Here is an 18440-nt window from a genome sequence, read left to right as displayed (position 1 = left end):
TTCCTGATGCTGAGAAAGCCTTGGGAGGGAGGCAGAGCGAACTTTGTGGATGAACAAGTGGGCTCAGAGAGGCCTGAGACTCGGCAGCCAGCACCCACCACGTGGCAGCTGCTGCCCACCCTTCTCGGTCGGGCACACGTGCTCCACTCACCTAATTTTGATGGCCACAACTGACCTCTTAGCCAAAGCCCACCTGTTTCCTGAACCTCTTCCCTGACCTCAACCCACTGGTTGTCTCAAAGGCAAAATTTCTCTCTACCTTATACAATGTCCAACCTGCCCTCCTAGTAGACACTACAATCTTGCAGTGTAGTAAGAATGTAAAGGAGAAAGTTTTTCAGAAAACCTGAAGTGGGTGTGTAAAGAAGATCCAACCTAAGGCCAAACAACCTCTAAACAAGTTAGCCTTCTACTGTTGTCGAGAAAGCAGCATCTCATTGTAGTTGCTCACACACATTCCACCGAACCCTTAATCACAGTTGTGTTCTCTCGAGAGACATGTCCCAGTCTGAAGAAAAACAGAGACTGTGATGAGACTATGAAGCCCAAGTTCATCACAGGCAGACACTCTGGACAGCACCCGAACAAAGCTCCAGCAGACAGTGGCCACAGGACCTTACTCTTATCGGAGATATCAGCAGGGTGGGGGGTGTCACTGAGAGGGGAATCTGAGCCCTGAGCGCCAGTCCCCAGACAAACCAGCCAGTCTGTGTCAGTCAGTGGTGGGATTCACATCGGCTACCTCAAAGCCTCATCAGTTCTGCAGACAGCAGGCTTGGCTGTGGGCGGGGTGAATAGGACCTGGCTATCTCTTGGGTCAGTGGTTCTAAAACCCGGCTGTGCGTGAATACCTGAGCTCCTAACCCTGTACTGCAGCAGCTTCCACACACCTAACAGATTCCTTTGCTCCACCCCCAGGGTGCATTCACCTGGTCTGGAAAGGAGCCACTGCTCACTGCACGCTATCTCAGGTTGTGCTACAGATGAACATTCTATGTCAGAGTCCAAGAAAATAACTCAGCCACAGAAAAAGCAGGAAAGGAGAGGAGAATGCATGAGGGCAAAGAGCAAGGGAACAATAAGGACAGTGAATGGGGAAATACTAAGGAAAAATGAAAAATAAAGAGATTTTTCTCGGCTCAGACAGGCATATCTTAACATAAATATAAATTTGGGGGTGGAGGGGTATGAGTTGGCACTAAAGACAAATTAGGAGATTATTATTCACTTTATGAAAGAATATGACATCAGATTCCTTTAAATAGCAATCTCTGCTAGTACATTTAAAATAGGATTCCATTTACAGAAGTGTGATTTATACAAAACTACATCTGTTACATAGGCTCAGAAAAATAGCTCCCTCCTGTGTAGGCTGGCTAACTATAGAGCTGGCCCGGGCCAGATGGCCACCTATTTTCTTCTTAAAGACACCCCGCCCCGCTCTCCGTCACTTGTTTCTATGTTTTATCTGACTACGGTGAACAGATTCTTAAGGGCCACTCCAGTCTCTTTTGGTCTTCCCTAAACTCAGGGAACACTGCTCTGAGTTCTTTTCACATTCGCTCATTCATTCAACACACATTTGTTGAAGGAAGGCCTGTCACGCACTGGGCACTACTCTAGGAATGCAGCTGTGAACAAAAAACAATGCCTCTGGCACCACAGACCTTACCTCCAAGTGGGAGAGTGAGAGTAAACAAATACATAGAATATATAGCGCATGCGCCGGCAATTGGCGCTATGGGGGAAAAATGAGGCCAACTGTGGGGCCAGGGCTCACTGAGCTGGTGTCATGACCGAACACGGGGTCATCGGGGAAGGTGGCACTACTAGGTGACAGAGGGACACATTTGAAAGTGATGAGGAAGCTGGCAAACAAGTTCTAGGCATAACCCACTGGGCAGGTACGAGAACACCTAGGGGTTAAGCGTGACTGGGGCCAGGAGGTCCAGGAGGGGAGGGGCTGAGTCACAAGGGGCTTGGGGACCACTGTAAGTCTTTGTCATGAGCGAGACAGGAGCCACTGGGAGGCTCTGAGCAAAGGCGTGACTCAGTCTGACTCACTTGTTAGGAAGGATCCCTCTGGCTGCTATGCGGAGACTGCAGGGGCTGCACGGAAGCAGGGAGGAAAATTAAGATGCTGCCACATCAATTCAGGCAGAGATTATGGCAGCTCAGATCAGGCCAGTCACGGTGGAGGCGCCAATATGTGGTCAGATATATTTTGAAGGTAGAGCTCACAGGACTTGCTGATATTATGGACATGGGGTGTGAGGAAGGGGTCAAGGATGGCACCCTGGTAATCTGCCGGAGCAACAAGAGGGAATGAGTTGCCACTGACAAGATGGAGAGAACTGTGTCCACAGGAAGGTGGAAGGGGTAGACCTGGGGGGTGGGGGCAACCAGGAGTTTTCCTCAGACGAGTCCAATGCGAGATGCCTCTGAGGTACCTGAATGGAGCCATGAAAGGCAGTGGCATGTGCGAGCTTAGAATTCAAAAGAGGTTCGAGCTGGCCGTAACCACCTGGTAGTCATCAGGACATAGAGATGGGATTTAAAAAGAGTAAGTTCATCTTGACCAGTGTGGCTCTGGCTCAGCTGGTTGGACACTGTCCGGCAAAGTGAAAAGCTGTCGGTTCGATTCCCAGTCAGGGCACATGTCTGGGCTGTGCATTTGGTCCCAGGTTGGGGTGTGTGTGAGAGGCAATTGATCAGTGTTTTTCTCACACATTGATGTCTCTCTTCCTTTTTTCTCCCTCCCCTCCCCTCTCTCTAAAAATAAAGAAATAAAATCTTAAAAAAAAAAGGGTAAGCTCACCAAGGCATAATTGCAGGTGAGAAATCTGGGGCAGCTTGAGGATTCCCAGTGTTCAAGAGAAGAGAGACAATGAGCAGTGCAAACAGGAAAGAAACAGTCCGTGAGGTCGTAGAAAACCAGGAGAGTGTGGAGTCCTGGAAGCCACGTGAAGCAATGAATTTCACCTGGAAGCGACTGACTGCGTTAAATGCTACCACCAGACCAAGCAGGACGGACGAGAGCTGGAAACTGACCGTCAGACTGAACACTGTGGTGACCTGTACCTAGGCTTTCTGGCACAGAAGTGGGGAGAACCTGGTGGGGGAGTCGCAAGGCGAAGGCAGCAAGAGCCGGTAAGGAGGCAGAGAGAGGAGGCGGCGGCGGAGTCTAGGTTTCCTTGATCTAAATGGGGAAAGCGCTAACTCGCTTGCCTGCAGGTAAGGGGAGGGTAAGGAGAGTCGCTGGGCGGCGGAGGGATCCACGCACAACAGGAGGCGGCCACTGTTCCAGGCACCGGTCAGGTCGCAGGGTACGGGCGCAGGCGTAGGCGGACAGACGTGCAAGCTTCTCCGGACTGCGCCTCATCTCATTTCACAGCGAAACAGGTCAGGGGCAGAGTGAGGGTGGGAAGGCGGCGGCTCCACGTATGGTGCAGGAACACAGTGGGCTGTGCGGACCAGAGGAGGCACTGGCCGCCAGGAACAGCACCGAAGGCCCATCCATTCCCCTGCCCTCTGAAGGAAGAAATTCAGCCAGCCCTCTGCCCCCTCCTCCTCCAGACCACTGCTCCCCAATCCCTTTCACTTTTTCGCACACCGACCCTCTCTTTCTCATTGCCTTTTTAACTTTTAAACTGATTGGGCATTGATGGAATCACTCAGATATACTTCGTCACTTGCTCCTTCTTCAATGAGGCCTTTCAGAGGAAGGAAAGATGGAATTGAAGGTGCTTCCTTTGGGAAGACAGAGCCAGGGACTTGGCAATAGACGTGTGTGGCGGGCCAGGATGTGGCGGGCCACACTGGAGTCTGGGGGAAGCAGGGGAAATATAAGGCAAAATATCCAGACTGTCTCAGTTCTCTCAACTTCCTTCCTTCTCCCCCCGCCCCACCCGCCTCCCTTTTGGATCTCAATTTCCTTATCTAAAACACAGACTGAATAGTCTCTACTCCACTGTGTTCCGTCTCTCATTCTCTAATTCAATTAACCTCTCCTGGCCTGTAATAGATCCCAGACTCATTTGTACACATTATTTCATTTAACCCTTACAGTAACACTGGGACTTGCTAACACCATCGATGAGATGGGGAAACAGGCTCGAAGGGGTTAAGTGACTTGCCCAGCTAGTGGGGATGCCTGGCTAGCTAGATGCTCCAGCTGCTGAGTAGCAGAGCCAGAATTTCAATCAAGATCTCACCCCAGGGTCAGGCACATCAGTCCCGGCTATATCCTTCAAGGTCTGGGATCCTTCAGGCTCATTTCCACGGAGAGAACATTCAGGTCAACATAAAGCCTGGGGTTGCAGAAACTGCAGTCCTTATTAACACGCAACAAAAGCACAGGCCTCCCTGACCTCAGGTCAGGGCCAAAGAGAAGAGAGTGGGTGAGGAGTGCAGGGTCTGGTCACCCTCGGGAGGCCATGGAATGTCGCAGCTGGCAGGCAGGAGCCCTGATGGATATTTCCAGCTCCGGACACAGGAAGTAATAACAGGCTGAGAAGGGTTTTCTAAACAGTTTTCTGCAGTGGAGAGAGGGGTGGGTGCTAATTTCAGAGGTAGATTTCATCATCAGCTGTATGGCTGTGACGGACTTCCTCAGAAAGCTGAGCAGCCAGGAACTCTTACTTCTGTTTCTCGAGGGTGTTGGAGAGCCCTTCCTCTGCAGAAAAGCCACGAGGTTCAAGAGAAGTTCAGAGGTGTGGGTGGAGTCACCTGAAGAGCCCTGGGCAGGGTGAGCCCCCCGAGGCTGTCTGGGCCTGAGATTCCACAGTTCCCTGGGCCACCAGCTCTTGCTGGTCACAGCACGGCCAGATCTCTCCTTAACATGGCACAGCTCCAACCACACCGAGGGTTCACCCGTGCCTTTGCTTCATTCCGGACCTATAACCTAAATTAACCGCCCTCCCCAAACCATCTCCCTTTGTTTAAGTCCTGTCACTAATTGGTCAGTCAAGATTTTACTCATTCACCAAATTCTCCCTCCAAGCACATACAGAGTACCTCTATGTCAAGTGCTGCACTAAGTCAACTCTCAGGTGACTAAGATGTAAGTCCTGGCGTTAAGGGTGTAGTCTGCACATTAGTCTGCATGGGGAGAAAGGCGGTGGCACTGTGTGCACAGCCAGTGAGGGAAGAGATGCAGGTGAGCGCAGAGTGCAGGGGGGCCTGGGCACAGGCTTCGAACCAAGGCTGAAGGGTTGTGTATGGCAGCCCTTCGCCGGAGGAAAGGTGTTTAACCCAACAGGACAGGCTGGAGAAGGGACATGCAGGGCATTCAGGGGAGAGGCCAGAACCAAGGCACAGAAGTCAGGGCCAGCGCCCAGTGTAGGGACTGGCAAGCAGTTCGTGTTGCTGGAGTGTGACAAGGCAAAAAGGTGGCGGGGATCAGAGTTATAGGGCGACAAGAGAGAACCGTCTAAGCAACCTTCCCCTGCACGCACCACTCAGCTCAAAACACATCAATAAAAAGATTTCTTAAAAGCCAAAATCTTAAAGTATAAAGCAGTAAATGGATCCTCTTACATGTGTGTACAAAGCTATCACCACAACAGTGGAAAATGGATACAGCTAAAATCTATTAACGGGGTGCGAATTACAATGAAATGATACATCTCTGCTCTCTTGGATACAGGGTAGCAATCACTAACAGTTAGGGAATGCTGGCCACGGGCCAGGCACCAGTCTAGCTGACACGCATCCTGACCCCTGCACCCTCACAACAACCCTAGAGGGCTCTGTGGCCACCCCACCACAGGGGAAATGCACGTGGGAGCCTCGGTGACCTGTGTGGGTGAGTGAGCAGTGCAGACAGCACTGGGACCCCAGGACATGTGCCATTCACCACCCTGATGCACTCTTTCTGGACCCACGGCACAGTGTAAGCTAACAGAAACTGTATCAGGCATGGCCTGACTTTGTTTAAACATGTGTGCATTTGTCTATGTACATGTGCGCTTGTATTTGGCCCAATCAAATGAAAACGTGGTCATTTTTGATGCATAAGAACAGCACTTTCCATACGATGCAACCTAGCACGTGAGCATGCACACATGTACATATACATGCAAAGAAAAAAAGTCTACGAGGACCTGTACCAAATTGTTAGCAGTAGTTTTGGATGGTGGGAATATGCCCCAACTTTATTTCTTTACACTTTTTCATATTTTCTGAAAAATAGCACAAGTTCAACATTTTCCTGTTTCCTCAACGCAGCTGCCAAAGAGCACAGCTGTGTGACATTAGGATGCTGCCCAAGTACAGGAGTCCCAGCCCCTGGAGCTACGGCATCTCCCCTTAGGAGCTGAGAAGCCCACGGTGGTCGAAAGCTGCCGCAGGGAGAGCCCAGCGTTCCAAGCGACAAGTCCTGCCAGCTGTGGGACTTCTCTGAGCCTCAGTTTCTCCACCTCGAACATGAGAGGAGGAGTCACGCTTCTCTGAGAAATGACTGATGCGAGCCCAAGGGCTCTGTTGTCCCACCCTCATTCTAGTCGATATGACCTGGGTAGGGCTGAAAGGGCCTCCTTAACTGCTGATGACACCGCGTCCACCCCCAGGACCACGGCCAGAGAACTGCCCATCGGCACTCAGCCCCTTTAATGGAGATCCGCTGGACACAAAAGGCAGTGCCTTCCCTCCAACTTCTATGACATCCAAGAGGAACTGCAAAGCTCACAGCGCTCTCTCCACTGTACAGCGGGCTGCTGCATCCCACGTCGATGGGCTGCAGGAAGGCAGCGCGGGGCAGCGGCTGCACAGGGCAAGCTCCCTGAGGTCCAGATGCAGGCAACTCTCAGCAACGAGCTAGGGCTGCACTGGGATGTGGTTTCAGCCAGATCGTAAGCCAGTAACAGACCAGGAATGGGAGTCTCGGGGTCCACTGGCAGCCAAGGAAAACGCCAGCTAGGAGTGACCGGCCCACTCCCCTTTGATTGTTTTTACCCATGCATCCTTAGGGCAAGCACGGCCACATCTGTGTGCTCCACTCCCAGATCACTCACTACCTCCCACACCCTACACAGCTCGCTCCTGTACATTTACTGTTACTATCTCACCCCGGCACTACCACCCCTCCTTCCACACACACAGAGGGCAGCTCCACAAATCGAGGGTCTCTGTTCAGTTCACTGAAGTGCCACAAGTGCTTAGAACAGCACCTGGTACATAAAGGGTACTCCATCAATGTTTGTTGAATGAATGAGTGAATGAATGGGCAGCAATGTCACCCTCCCAACGCATGTCCTATGCCACTTGGGAGAACTAGTTAGTCCTGCCTGAATGTCTGTAGATAGGACTTTCCTTAAATCTCTAACATGGCCCCTATCATACTACATGATGATTATTTATCTTCTGCACTTCCTTGAAGGCAGGAATTTCCAGATGATTCCATCCTCTTTCACATTCTCGGTGCCCGGCATAGGCCTCAGGGTGTGCTGACTGGGGGGATGATCTTGATACAGGCACAGAACAGGATGACCTGCAGAACCCCAGTCAGGATGCTGATACTGATCTGAGCTAGAAGGACTCGGGGGGCAGTGATTTATTAAGACCCCCTTCCAGAGAACCCGGCCTGAGATAGCTGCAGCTAGAGAGTACTATTTTACGTCCCAGAAAATGAGACTGAGCCAAGTGCACCCAAGAGAGGTCATGATAGAAAGTTAAAGAAATGTTCATTTCCAAAAAAACCTCCCCCCCCCACCCACGGTTTGCAGCTCCCACACTCGCTCTGGCACAGGACGGCTCATCTCCAGCACTGGGGCCAGAGGAGGTGTAAGCCTGTTGGCCAGGATAGCACGTCCACCCCTGATCGTCAGGGGGAGGGCCTCAGTGACTGGTTCTCCTGGATGCTTGCTGACTATTTTTAACTTGGGCCCCACGCCTGCAGCCACTCATCTTCCCTCTGGTTCCTCTGGCCCTGCTCCTGACAAGCCCACTGGATGTCCACCCGCCTGCTCAGGCACACTCTCTCTGCCGGAATGTCTTCTCATCTCTTCATCCACTCACGGCGCACCTGCTGTGTGTCGTGCGCTTTCATCAGTAAGCTGGCTGCTCCCCTTCTTCAAAACACAGCATAAACACCTCTTCCAGGAAGCACTGAGATATAAAAAGACTAGGATCCCTTGTCCTGGAAACTTTGCTAGTCCGCTGGAGACAGTGACCACACCTACTCACCTAGCATAAGCCACAGGTAGTTCCTGGACACACCTGTGGTCTCGTGACCGTGCGCTCTGCCTGGAATGCCCTTCCTCTCCTCAGCTGCTGGGGGAAGTCCTCTTCCCCTTCTCCAGCTTCTTCAGGGAGGCCCTTCCTCTAAGGCAGGGGTGTCAAACCCATTTTCCCGGGGGCCACATCAGCCTCGTGGTTGCCTTCAAAGGGCCAAAATAACTTTAGGACTGTGTAAATGTAACTACTCCTCAACTGCTGAGGAGTTGAAATTACATCTGGCCCTTTGAAGGCAACTGCAAGGCTGATGTGGCCCCCGGTGAAGATGAGTCTGACACCCCTGACCTGGTGCCGGCTCGTCAGTCCTCTCTCCTCTCACACCAGCACACCCCTTGGATGCACGCTGCACCCCGCCTCACATACTGCAGTAACTGATGACCCGTCTGACTGCCCCACCAGACCGAGCTCACCCAGAAGATGGGTCATTCTGAAAGCCCCTTTGCCTGAAATTTCAGGGTTGCATTTGTTGCTTAAATGAATGAGCAAAAATACTGATCATTGTAGCTGTAGCTTAGTAAGCCCCTCCCCTGTGCCATGAAGTTTAAACAGGCCATCTCAACCCCTCCCTTGTCTGCAGACACCAATGCCTCCCAGATGAGGAAGCTGGAGGACAGTGAGGTCAACTAACTCGTCCGTCCGTAGTCCTAAAGAGGCAAGCAGTGGCGTCGGGTTTACTCCACAGCCCCTGCCAGAACCCAGTGCGGTCTCTGACACGGAACAGGCTCCCCAAACCTCCATGTGCAGGCTGGTGCTGCGGGCTCCAGGTGGTTCCCACTCACGTACAGTCCCTCACCCTCCAGTCCCATCTGGGAACCACCTCCAGATCAGACTCCTCAGGATGGCAGGGAATCTAAAATAGGCAGGATTTTTTTTTTTTTTCTTAAAAGACCTATGGCTTAGCTGCTTTGGGGCCCCAGGCAGAATAACAAACGCCAGAATTCTCTGGCTCAGGGACAGCTGCCAGACCATGTGCCTGTCTGGCTTTGGACGGGGACCTCACAGGCAAGAAAGGAGACAAAGGTGGAGTGGGAACAGCCCCTGAACGTGCTCTTCAAGAAAATCACTCAGCTGTGTGTGTGGGGGCGGGGGCTTAGGGGGAAGACAGAAGCGGGGGTCTTCTGTCTGTGGGTTGGGATGGGATGTCTTAAAACCTATGTCTGTCTCTGAACTTACACCTGACTGGCAGGGTGACTTGGAGCGGCCTCTGAGGACACTGAATCCTGCTTCGCAAGGCTGTTCTGAGGGAGAAGACAATCCAGGTGAGAGTGCTCTGTCAATCCCAAACATCTCTGTGCCATCCAACTCAGTGTGCCTCAAGGAAACCTCTGTCCTCCTCCCCTGACTGAGCCCTTCCACAGACCACTCGGCCGCCGGCAGCTCCAGGTCCTGCCATCTCAACACCACCCCCGGGGCCTGCGCAGAGAGCGGGGCTCCAGGGTGTCCGCACCGAATGCAGCCTCATCTTGGTTAAAATCACCTGGATAAAATATGAGTGATCAGGGACAATAACTGATGGCAGTTACAAGGTAAATCAAAAACATTTTTCCTAAGCATTTTTAAATGTTTTTAACATTGCATTTTAGCCTTAAAAATTTCTTAAAGATTTTTATTTATTTTTAGAAAGGAGGGGAGGAAGGGAGAAAGAGGAGACAAACATCAGCACGTGAGAAATACATTGATTGGTTGTCCCTCGCACGCCCCCAACTGGGGACCTGGCCTGCAACCCAGGCATGTGCCCTGACTGGGGATCAAGCCCCAGACCTTTTGGTTTGCAAGCAAGCCGGCACTCAATCCACTGAGCCACACCAGCCAGGGCACTAAGCGTTTTTAAAGGAGGCAAATACAGATTTCCCTCGCCACTGGCACCTGTCTGAGGCCCAGGTCCTCTATGACCCCAAACCTTATTCCAGGGGCCAGGTGGAGGAGGCGGCTTATCTGCGGTGTCCTGCTGGCCTTGTGGTGGGAGATACACAAACGGGCCCCGAGCAGCTCCAGAGGCTGGAGAGGCTCTCTCTTCTGGGAGTTCCTTCTGCTGTGGGGTGGCCCTGCTGTGGGGAAGTCCCGGCCAGGCAAAATCTGTGCCTCTAGAAAACAAATCCCACCTCCCAGCCACGTGGAGCAGATAACCGCCCTCTTCCATCTGACAGCCCTCAGCGAGGCAGACTGCAATCGGCCCTCTAGTCTTCTCACCAGGCTGACACCCTCTCCCCACCCTCCTCGGGTCTCTCTAGGTCAGAGGCCTCACACCTCTTTTGACTCTGACCACAGTAAGAAGTCCATTTTATGAAGCCAGTCCTTCTCTGTGTCCTGTGTGTATGTGACCAAAACCAGTTTCATGAACTAATGCCTACCCCCTTGCAGGGAACACAGCTGGATATTTTCTGATCTATTTCACTCTGTTAAATGCTGCCTACAATACACTACATGGATTTTGTGACCCAGAGCTAAAAACAGTGCTCTGGTTTCACCCATGTCCAACTTGAACAAATTTTTTAGCTCAGACCCGACGGCCTCCTTCCACAGCTCTTAGCTGATGTGGGCTGTGAGTCGCGTCCTTGGATCCCTCTGCACTGGGATCTCCCCAGCTTGCATTTGCTTCTCCCACGCTCCACCTCAACCCAGCAAATACACGTGCACACCAGCAGTCACAGAAGTTTGAACTGAAGCTTTTTTTCCTGGACCGCCATCATTATCATTTGCTCAGAACACCTGTAACACCTCTCCCCTAATCCTCCCACCTTCCTGCTGTGTAAACTGGAGGATCCTAGGGGTCAGGTGTCTCAGTTTCGAAGAGAAGGCTGTCATTCATGAAACCCAGAGTTTTAAGAATAGCCATAGGTGATGGAGGTGCACAGTCCACCCATAGACAGGTGCTCATCCCCTCTCCCTGGATCTTCTCCCCTAGGGCAGCGGTCCCCAGCCTTTTCAGCACCAGGGACTGGCTTCTGTTGAAGACAATTTTTCCATGGTGGGAGAGGTCAAGGGTGGGAGGTACGGGAGGCAGACCTCAGGCAGTGATGGAAGTGCCAAGGAGGAGGAAGGTTGGTGAGCCCTAGGGGACCCAGAGACCAAAGGCCACCACCCAGCTCATCTTTTTAGATTAGCTTGTGGCCACTGAATAATTTTCCTTATATTTTATCTTTATTTCTTTTTATTTTTTAAACTGAATTTATTGGGGTAACATTGGCTAATAAAATTATACAGGTTTCAGGTGTACGATTCTACAATACATCATCTGTATATTGTATTGTGTGTTTACCACCCCAAGTCAAGTCTCCTTTCTTCACCATTCATCCCCCTATATCCTCTTCTGCCTCAGTCGCCCCTCCCTTCCCTCTGGCAATCACCATACAGTTGCCTGTGTCCATAAGTCTTTCTTTGTTGTTTTTATTTTGCTTAATTCCTTCACCCTTCTCTCCCAGCCTGCAACCCCCTTCCCTCTGACAGCTGTCAGTCTGTTGTCTGTGTCCTTGTGTCTGTCTCCAGTTGGTGAGTTTATTTTGCTCACTAGAATCCAAACACGTGTGCAAGCACATGGTACCTGCCTTTCTCTTCTCGCCCTTTACTTCCTGTGTTGTCATAGCACGCGTTTGGTGACCAGGAAGGCTGGACACAAGACCTGGTCCCACCATGTGTGTGGGACCCGGGGCTTCACTTTGCGGAACCTGTTTTCTTGTCCATGAACTTTGGTTATTATTTCTTCCCTGCCTTCCTCACAGGACTGTAATAAACATGAACAAATATGGAAATGCCCTGTAAACTCTAGAGCACTATGCAAATATAAACTACTATGTAAATTATGCATTCTTTTGTAAGAATGGACAGCGTTGACTCTGCTCCCCAAATTATAGCTCTGCACCCTCTGTGATTTGTAAAGGCACAGACTCCATCATCAACCCCCAAAAGGCACCTGCGCTTTACCCCCAAGTGCCAGGTTAAACCAGCTCTCCCTTGGGAGATACCTGGTGTCATCAAAAATTCATCAGTCATAGCAGCTGGTGAATCCACGCTCCCTAGTCACTTGTACCTTCATTCAGAAAATAGACAGGGGAGACTTGGTCTCAGAAGCAGTCAATTAAATACAGCCTACACTCAGCTCTTCTGGCCAATCAGGAAAAGAAAGGGCGGAGGGGGGCGGGCCAGGGAGAGAATCAGAGACATCTTGGAGACCAACATTACCGTAACAGCCACCACGTGTGCAGGACTTACTATGCCAGGTCCTGCGCTTACAAGAATTATTTCCAGCCTTCATGAGAGGGCGCAAGGCAGGTGTGGGCACACCTCAGAGACGGTGCAGGTTTGGTTCCAGGTGGCCACTGCAAAGTGCACCACAATAAAGTGAATCGTACAAATTTTGTGGTTTCCCAGTGCATATAAAAGTGATGTTTAACTGTACTATAGTCTACTGAGTGTGTAATAGCATTATGTCTAAAAAAATGCCCATACTTTAATTTAAAAATACTTTATTGCTAAAACATGTCGGCCGTTTTCTAAGCCTTTTGGAAAAAGAGTGTCGAGAGACTTGCTTGGTGCAGGATTGCTGCTACTAACCTTCAATTTGTTAAAAAGAAAAAAAAAGCCCACAATATTTGTAAAGTACAATGAAACGAGGTATGCCTGTATTAGTGTCCTCACTTTACAGATGAGGCTAAGAGGTAAGAAATTGGCTCAAAAGCTTGCAGGGAGCTGGGTGAACTGTAATTTGCTTTTCTCATTCAGTGATAAGCTAAAGAAACTCCCAAGGCTGATGCTGGGCTCTGCCAGGTATATGGTGGAAATGCTGGGTTTGAGGTTGACCGTGGAGCTGGGGGCCCCCAGAGCGAGGACTTTGAATTGGAGATGGGGCTTTAATGGTCAGAACAAATAGTAACTTGGGCCCACTGCAGGAATAAGAGGCAGGTACCAACTCCCTGGGGTGGGTTAGGTTCTTCTCACTACACAGTCCAGGGTCTGTGCTCTTTACAAAGAGCTGAGGACAATAGTTTCTGGGCTGGGTATTTAGCTGCTCAATAATTAATGAGAATCTAATATCCCTTTTGTTTGGATCCCAAGCTAAAACAGAAAAGAGGCAATACATGAGCCCTTCCAGTGCCCAAAATCCTCCAGAGGTTACCCAGTGCCTACAGGCCAAGGCTGGAACAACTTGGCTGGTATTCAAAGTTTCTCTGGTCTGGCCTTAACCAATGATCTCGACATTTCCTAATCGCAAACCTCTGTCCCAGCCAGGCGTCCTCAGCCTTACCCAACGGGCTCTGCCCATTCCTCTTCCTGTGACTCTCCCGGCAGCCAACGCCCCTCACTGCCCTCAGCACAGCCCACACCACTCAGCCTCCGAGAGCCAGCCTAAGGCATCGTCCTCCGTCTGAACTCTGCAGCCCAGTCCCTTCTCAGACCCCACAGCCCTTGGAGCTGTGACCCTCGGTCTGGGGCCTGCATGGATAGCTGTTTGGCAGCCATGGGATTAGAGCTTCAAGTCCATCCACCATAGCCTGGACGGCTGACTCTGGTCTTGTTAAGACATCTCTAGGAAAGGGCCTGGCGCCCGTCAGTCTTCTGCCTCCCCACCCCCACAGCTGCAGACAGGACTGCTTTTTGGGGTTAGTTCTAATAATCGCCCAAAGAAAGTGAGCTTTCATGGTTCACACCTGCGTTGCCCAACCAGGAACAGGTATGCATCCTCACAGGGAGATGGGAGACGACAAAGTTTCTTGCCCAACCACGAGTGGTGCTCAGTCAGTCTGAGACTGGTCTCCAGCCATAGGAAGAAATGATTCTAACCTATCATCTGCTCCCCTTCCTTTTGTCCCCCACCCAAGACAGGATGCCAAAGGGCTGGGAGGGCTGGCAGGGCTGGGAACCTACCTGCCTCTCCCACAGAGATAGTTGCGTCTAAAGGGCACTCTTTGGGAAAACTAGCCAATTCTGCACAAGATGAAATCATATTCTAGTACCTTTCTATCCCTAAGGTATCCGCAGACCCAGACCCCTCCCCCAGACACGCAGGCAGACCCCAACCCAGCTCCTTTCCTCTGAAGCACAGCTCATCTGTTGGGTACCTCTCCATCCTGGCACTCCAGCCCTCAAAGTTTGTAAGGCTTGGGGTGGGGGATGTGTTACCCTGGTCTGAAGCCAGGGTCAGGATGGTAGTGATGCCAAGGTCATCCTAAAATCTTCATTCAGAGTGGCAGCCAATCAGGACCCCTGAGAAAACCTGCCCCAGAGGGACAAGTGCTCCCAGGGACCCTCTCCCTTTAGAGCCCCCTAAATCACATCCTGCTACCCCCTGAGGACTGCTCCTCACTTAACAAGCAATGTATTCAGCTCCCACTGTGTTCCTGGGGGTGAAGGGCTGCCCTGAAGGGGGGATCAGCCCCCTCAGGGGGGCAGATGCTTAAGAGGCTGTTCCTTAGGTGCATGCAGCTGGAGTCTACAAGTGGTAAATCTAGAACCTCCTCATCTATGGCAAGGATTCCGTTCCTGCCCCCTCATCTTCCAGGGTGGTTGACGCCCTAGCTCCTCCACACTGCCCTCCAAGGCCACCCACCTGTGCCCTCCTGACCACTGGCTCAGCCCAAAAATCTTCCCATAAATCTCAAATAGGTGTGCAAGCAGGGGCTCCGGAGGGGATGAGACTAGCCCCTTTCCCGCAGCCATGCCCCCCTCCCCCACCAGGCCGGTTCCACAATTTGGGAGGTGAGCTCCACAGCCCTCTCTCCCAGGAGACTATCGAGCTCTCCTGGGCAGCCCTGGCGGCAGCACGGCGGGAAACCGGGAGCCCCGTCCCCGTCCGCCAGCCGCCTCCAGAAACCTGGCCCGACTCCCTTCTCCAGCACGCCTGGAGTTGGGGCCAACAGGCAGGATCAACAATCCAGAAACTTTCAATGGATCAAGCCGACTGGGAGGAGAAAAAAGAGAGGGAAGTCGCGGCGGGGGGGGGGGGGGGGGGGAGCCGGGGGTAGGCTCCAGGGCAGAGCCCCTGCTCCTCACTTACCATCTTGCTCACATCCATGACCGAGGCTGGAGGGCACCCCCCACCCCTTGGGATCCGCTTCCCCCAAATGCTGCTCCCAGCTAATCCAGCCCCGACGGTGCCATGCTGCGGGGAGGGCTGCTGGCAGGGGCCCCGCGGACCTGGGAAGGCGGAGGCGGCGGCGGCGGCAGGACCGCGGCTGGACCGGAGAAAGGAAGGGAAAGGAAGGGGGAGGGGAAGCGGGGAGGGGAGGGTGCGGAGCGCGAAGCCGCAGCGCGCACCAGGGGCGGGGGAGGCGCGGCCCTGCGAGCGGCCCCGCGCGGTGAGCCCCGGGGAGCCGGGAAATCCCGAAATCAGCGCGGGGTGCCCTGGTGGCGGGGAGCGGGGAGCCGTGAGCGGAGGGATGCGGGGGACGGGCAATGGACCGATTTTCTGGGCCGGAGCCCGGAGCCCGCGGCCCAGCGCGCGGCTAGGGGGTTATTTGAATAACAAAGGTCGCTTCTCCCGGAGCCCCGGCGGCGGCGGGGATCGCGGAGCCCGGAGCGGGGCCGCCGGGCCCGCCAGGAAGTGTGAGTGTCTGTGTGTGTGTGTATGTGCAGCTGTGTGCGCGCACGCGCGTGTGTGTGTGTGTGTGTGTGTGCGTGTTTGGTGGTGGGATCAGTGGGGCTCAGGAAGTGAGCGGGGGAGGCGGCTGAAAAGGAGGGAGAGCTGGGGGGCGCCGCCAGCCGACATTCCAGTGGGGGCAGGGGGTCCGCTCAGCCCCTCCTCATTTGGCTTCACTGGACAAAGGCGGAATTCAGAGCCAGTTGCTTCCCTCCTTCGGCTAATCCGGAGGGGACGTCCAGATGAGTCTGGGGTCTGCCAACAGATAGGCGAATTGAGGCATCGGAACAGGTATCGCCGAAAGGCCCTTAGGTTCCCCGCGAGTGAAACAGAACCAGCCCTCCCTGGAGTAAGGGAAACTGGCTTCCAAACGATGTTGGCCCTGAGTGCAGGGCTCCCTTTCTCTCAAAGTAGAATCCCCAGATCTTCCATTCCATACTCAGTGCCTCGTCTGCCCTTAGAGAAATGGGAGGCGGACACTCCTCTCTGTAGGGGGCACAGCTGGTGGCAGAAAAGGACTCCTGGCCAATGCTCTTTGGGGCAGTTACCAGAAAAAGGCCGGAGGGCCCGAGCCTCTCCCTGGTTTCAAGACAGGCTGCTTCAAATCCTCAGAGGAGCGCGATGGCTTTAGGCACAGCCGACTCAGCAGCGACCTGAGACTGCTTACACCAGCCCTGTGTTGCTCAGCAGGTGAGGAAACTGAGATCCAGAGAAGGGGAGTGATTTACCCGGGGCCACACAGCTGGAAGGAAATGGGGGTAGGAGAATCCTCAGTAAGGACAGCGCAGCCCAAGCCAACAGAGGCTTCCCTTGCTGCCATGGAGCATCCAGCTTCCAAAATCCTTTCCAGTGAGCAGGTGATGGGGCCTACCCACAACGCTGGCCCTCTGGCCACACCAAAGGGCCAAGAAGGCAGCTCTGGTTAAGTCCCCTATGCTGACTAGGACAGCCCCTGCCTCTTTACTTCTGAGTTCTCAACCTATGAAATAGGGAGTGTTTCTTTGCCTCCTAGAGGGAGAACATTATGATATAAAAGATGGAAAGCAGAAGTGTGGGGGTGTAAAGAGCTTTCACTGTGGAGGTTATTTTCATCTCTGGGCTCTGGACCCCAGTCAGGGGGTTCCTCAGCTTCAGGTAAGGGCTCTCCAGGCCCAGGTGTCTGTCTAACCTCGAGTCTCGATGGCAGGCTGACTCTCCCACCCCATTGCAAGGCTGCCCCTGCAAGCCCAGCCCTTCTCATCCTGTGCCCCAGCCAGAGAAGTCAGGAGGGCTGCTGTGGTCTGCTCTAGCATGCTGGGCTCCCACGGAGGTGACCCCCAAGTGCAGTCAGGGCCAGGAGAACAAGCAGGAGTCAAACCAGTGCACAAATGAGGTTTCGATTATCCGCTGCATTAAATGTACCACCATCTTAAAAAAAAAAAAGATGAATAGACTTTATATTTAAAAAGTTGCCCTGGCTGGTGTGGCTCAGTGGATTGAGTGCCTGCCTGTGAACCAAAGGGTCACCAGTTCCATTTCCAGTCAGGGCACATGCCTGGGGTTTGGGCCAGGGCCCCAGTTGGGGGTGTGCAAGAGGCAACCACACATGGATGTTTCTTTCCCTCTCCTTCTCCCTCCCTTCCTCTCTCTCTAAAAATAAATAAATAAGGTCTCTTAGGCCTCGGGTTCATCAATAGATCAAGGTCTCCCAATAGATCTTGGTGCCTTAGCTGCCAAAGCCCAATTTTCTCATTGCTAAAATGGAGATAGTGATACCCACTTCACTCTCAGGTGGCAAATGAAAGAACTTTCCCATACCTTACCTGTAGTCCACTGAATTAATGGTCCCCCAAAGATATCAGGCCCTCATCTCTGGAACCTGTAAACACTACCTCATATGGCAAAGACTGTGCAGGTGTGATTAAGGATTCTGAGATGGGAAGATGACCCTGGATTATCTGGGTAGACCCTAGATGCAAGCACAGGTCTCCCTGTAGGAGGGACATTTAACACCCGGGAGAGGTCAGGAAGAGTACCACGGGGGCAGAGTGATGGAATCATGCACCACGACAAGGCAGGACGTGCTGGCAGCCACCAGAAGCTCTGACAGGCAAGGCACAGATCCTCCCCTAGCGCCTCCAGAAGGAATGTGGTCCTGTCAACACCTTGATTTGGGCCCAGTGATACTGATCATAGACTTCTGGCCTCCAGAACTACCAGAGAACAAACTTCTGCTGTTTTAACCATGGGATTTATGGGAATTTGTTAACAGCAGCCACAGGAAGTGAATACACTACCCAAAGGTCAGTGAGGGCTGGCATCATGGCTGCAGACTGGCCTCTGCCCTGGGGGCTTCTCTGTAGATGTCCTTGGAGCTGCTCATGTGATGCCAAAGGAGAGGGCTGCCGGGAGCAGGCCCGCCCTCCCATTCCATTCAGGGTAGTGTCCTGGCAAGTACATGTAAGTATGGATGCATGGATGCATGTGTGCACACACGCACAAACACAGGGAAGGGGCAAACAGATTTTCTCAAAAAAGCTTGGGCTTCTCCGCCTGGGCTAACCTGGCACCTGCTAGGCCACCAGCAAACAAACATCTCCAGGGCCGCCGTTCCTACCACTCCTCCAGGGAGGTAGGTTCAGGCTCGTAGAAG

General features: G+C 52.7%; 1 protein-coding gene across 6 annotated transcripts in view; it reads right to left on the bottom strand.

The window, feature by feature from the left end:
* HIP1 (huntingtin interacting protein 1) overlaps nucleotides 1-18440 on the bottom strand; it is a 146409-nt gene that overhangs the window by 65992 nt on the left and 61977 nt on the right. The window contains exon 1 of one of the 6 annotated variants that reach the window (XM_028507618.2): nucleotides 15227-15432. The exons of 4 other annotated variants lie outside the window; for them this stretch is intronic. In XM_028507618.2, the coding sequence (XP_028363419.1) occupies nucleotides 15227-15244 (18 nt within the window). In that variant the 5' untranslated portion in view covers nucleotides 15245-15432. Of the gene's footprint in view, nucleotides 1-15226; nucleotides 15433-18440 lie in introns of those variants that run through there. One more of the 6 variants, XM_036020800.1, reaches the window with a different exon arrangement.

This window comes from Phyllostomus discolor, chromosome 3 (genome assembly GCF_004126475.2).
Source record: "Phyllostomus discolor isolate MPI-MPIP mPhyDis1 chromosome 3, mPhyDis1.pri.v3, whole genome shotgun sequence".
Lineage (NCBI taxonomy): Eukaryota > Metazoa > Chordata > Mammalia > Chiroptera > Phyllostomidae > Phyllostomus > Phyllostomus discolor.
The sequence above is the reverse complement of the archived record's forward strand: the minus strand, read 5'-3'. Positions and strand labels throughout refer to the sequence as shown.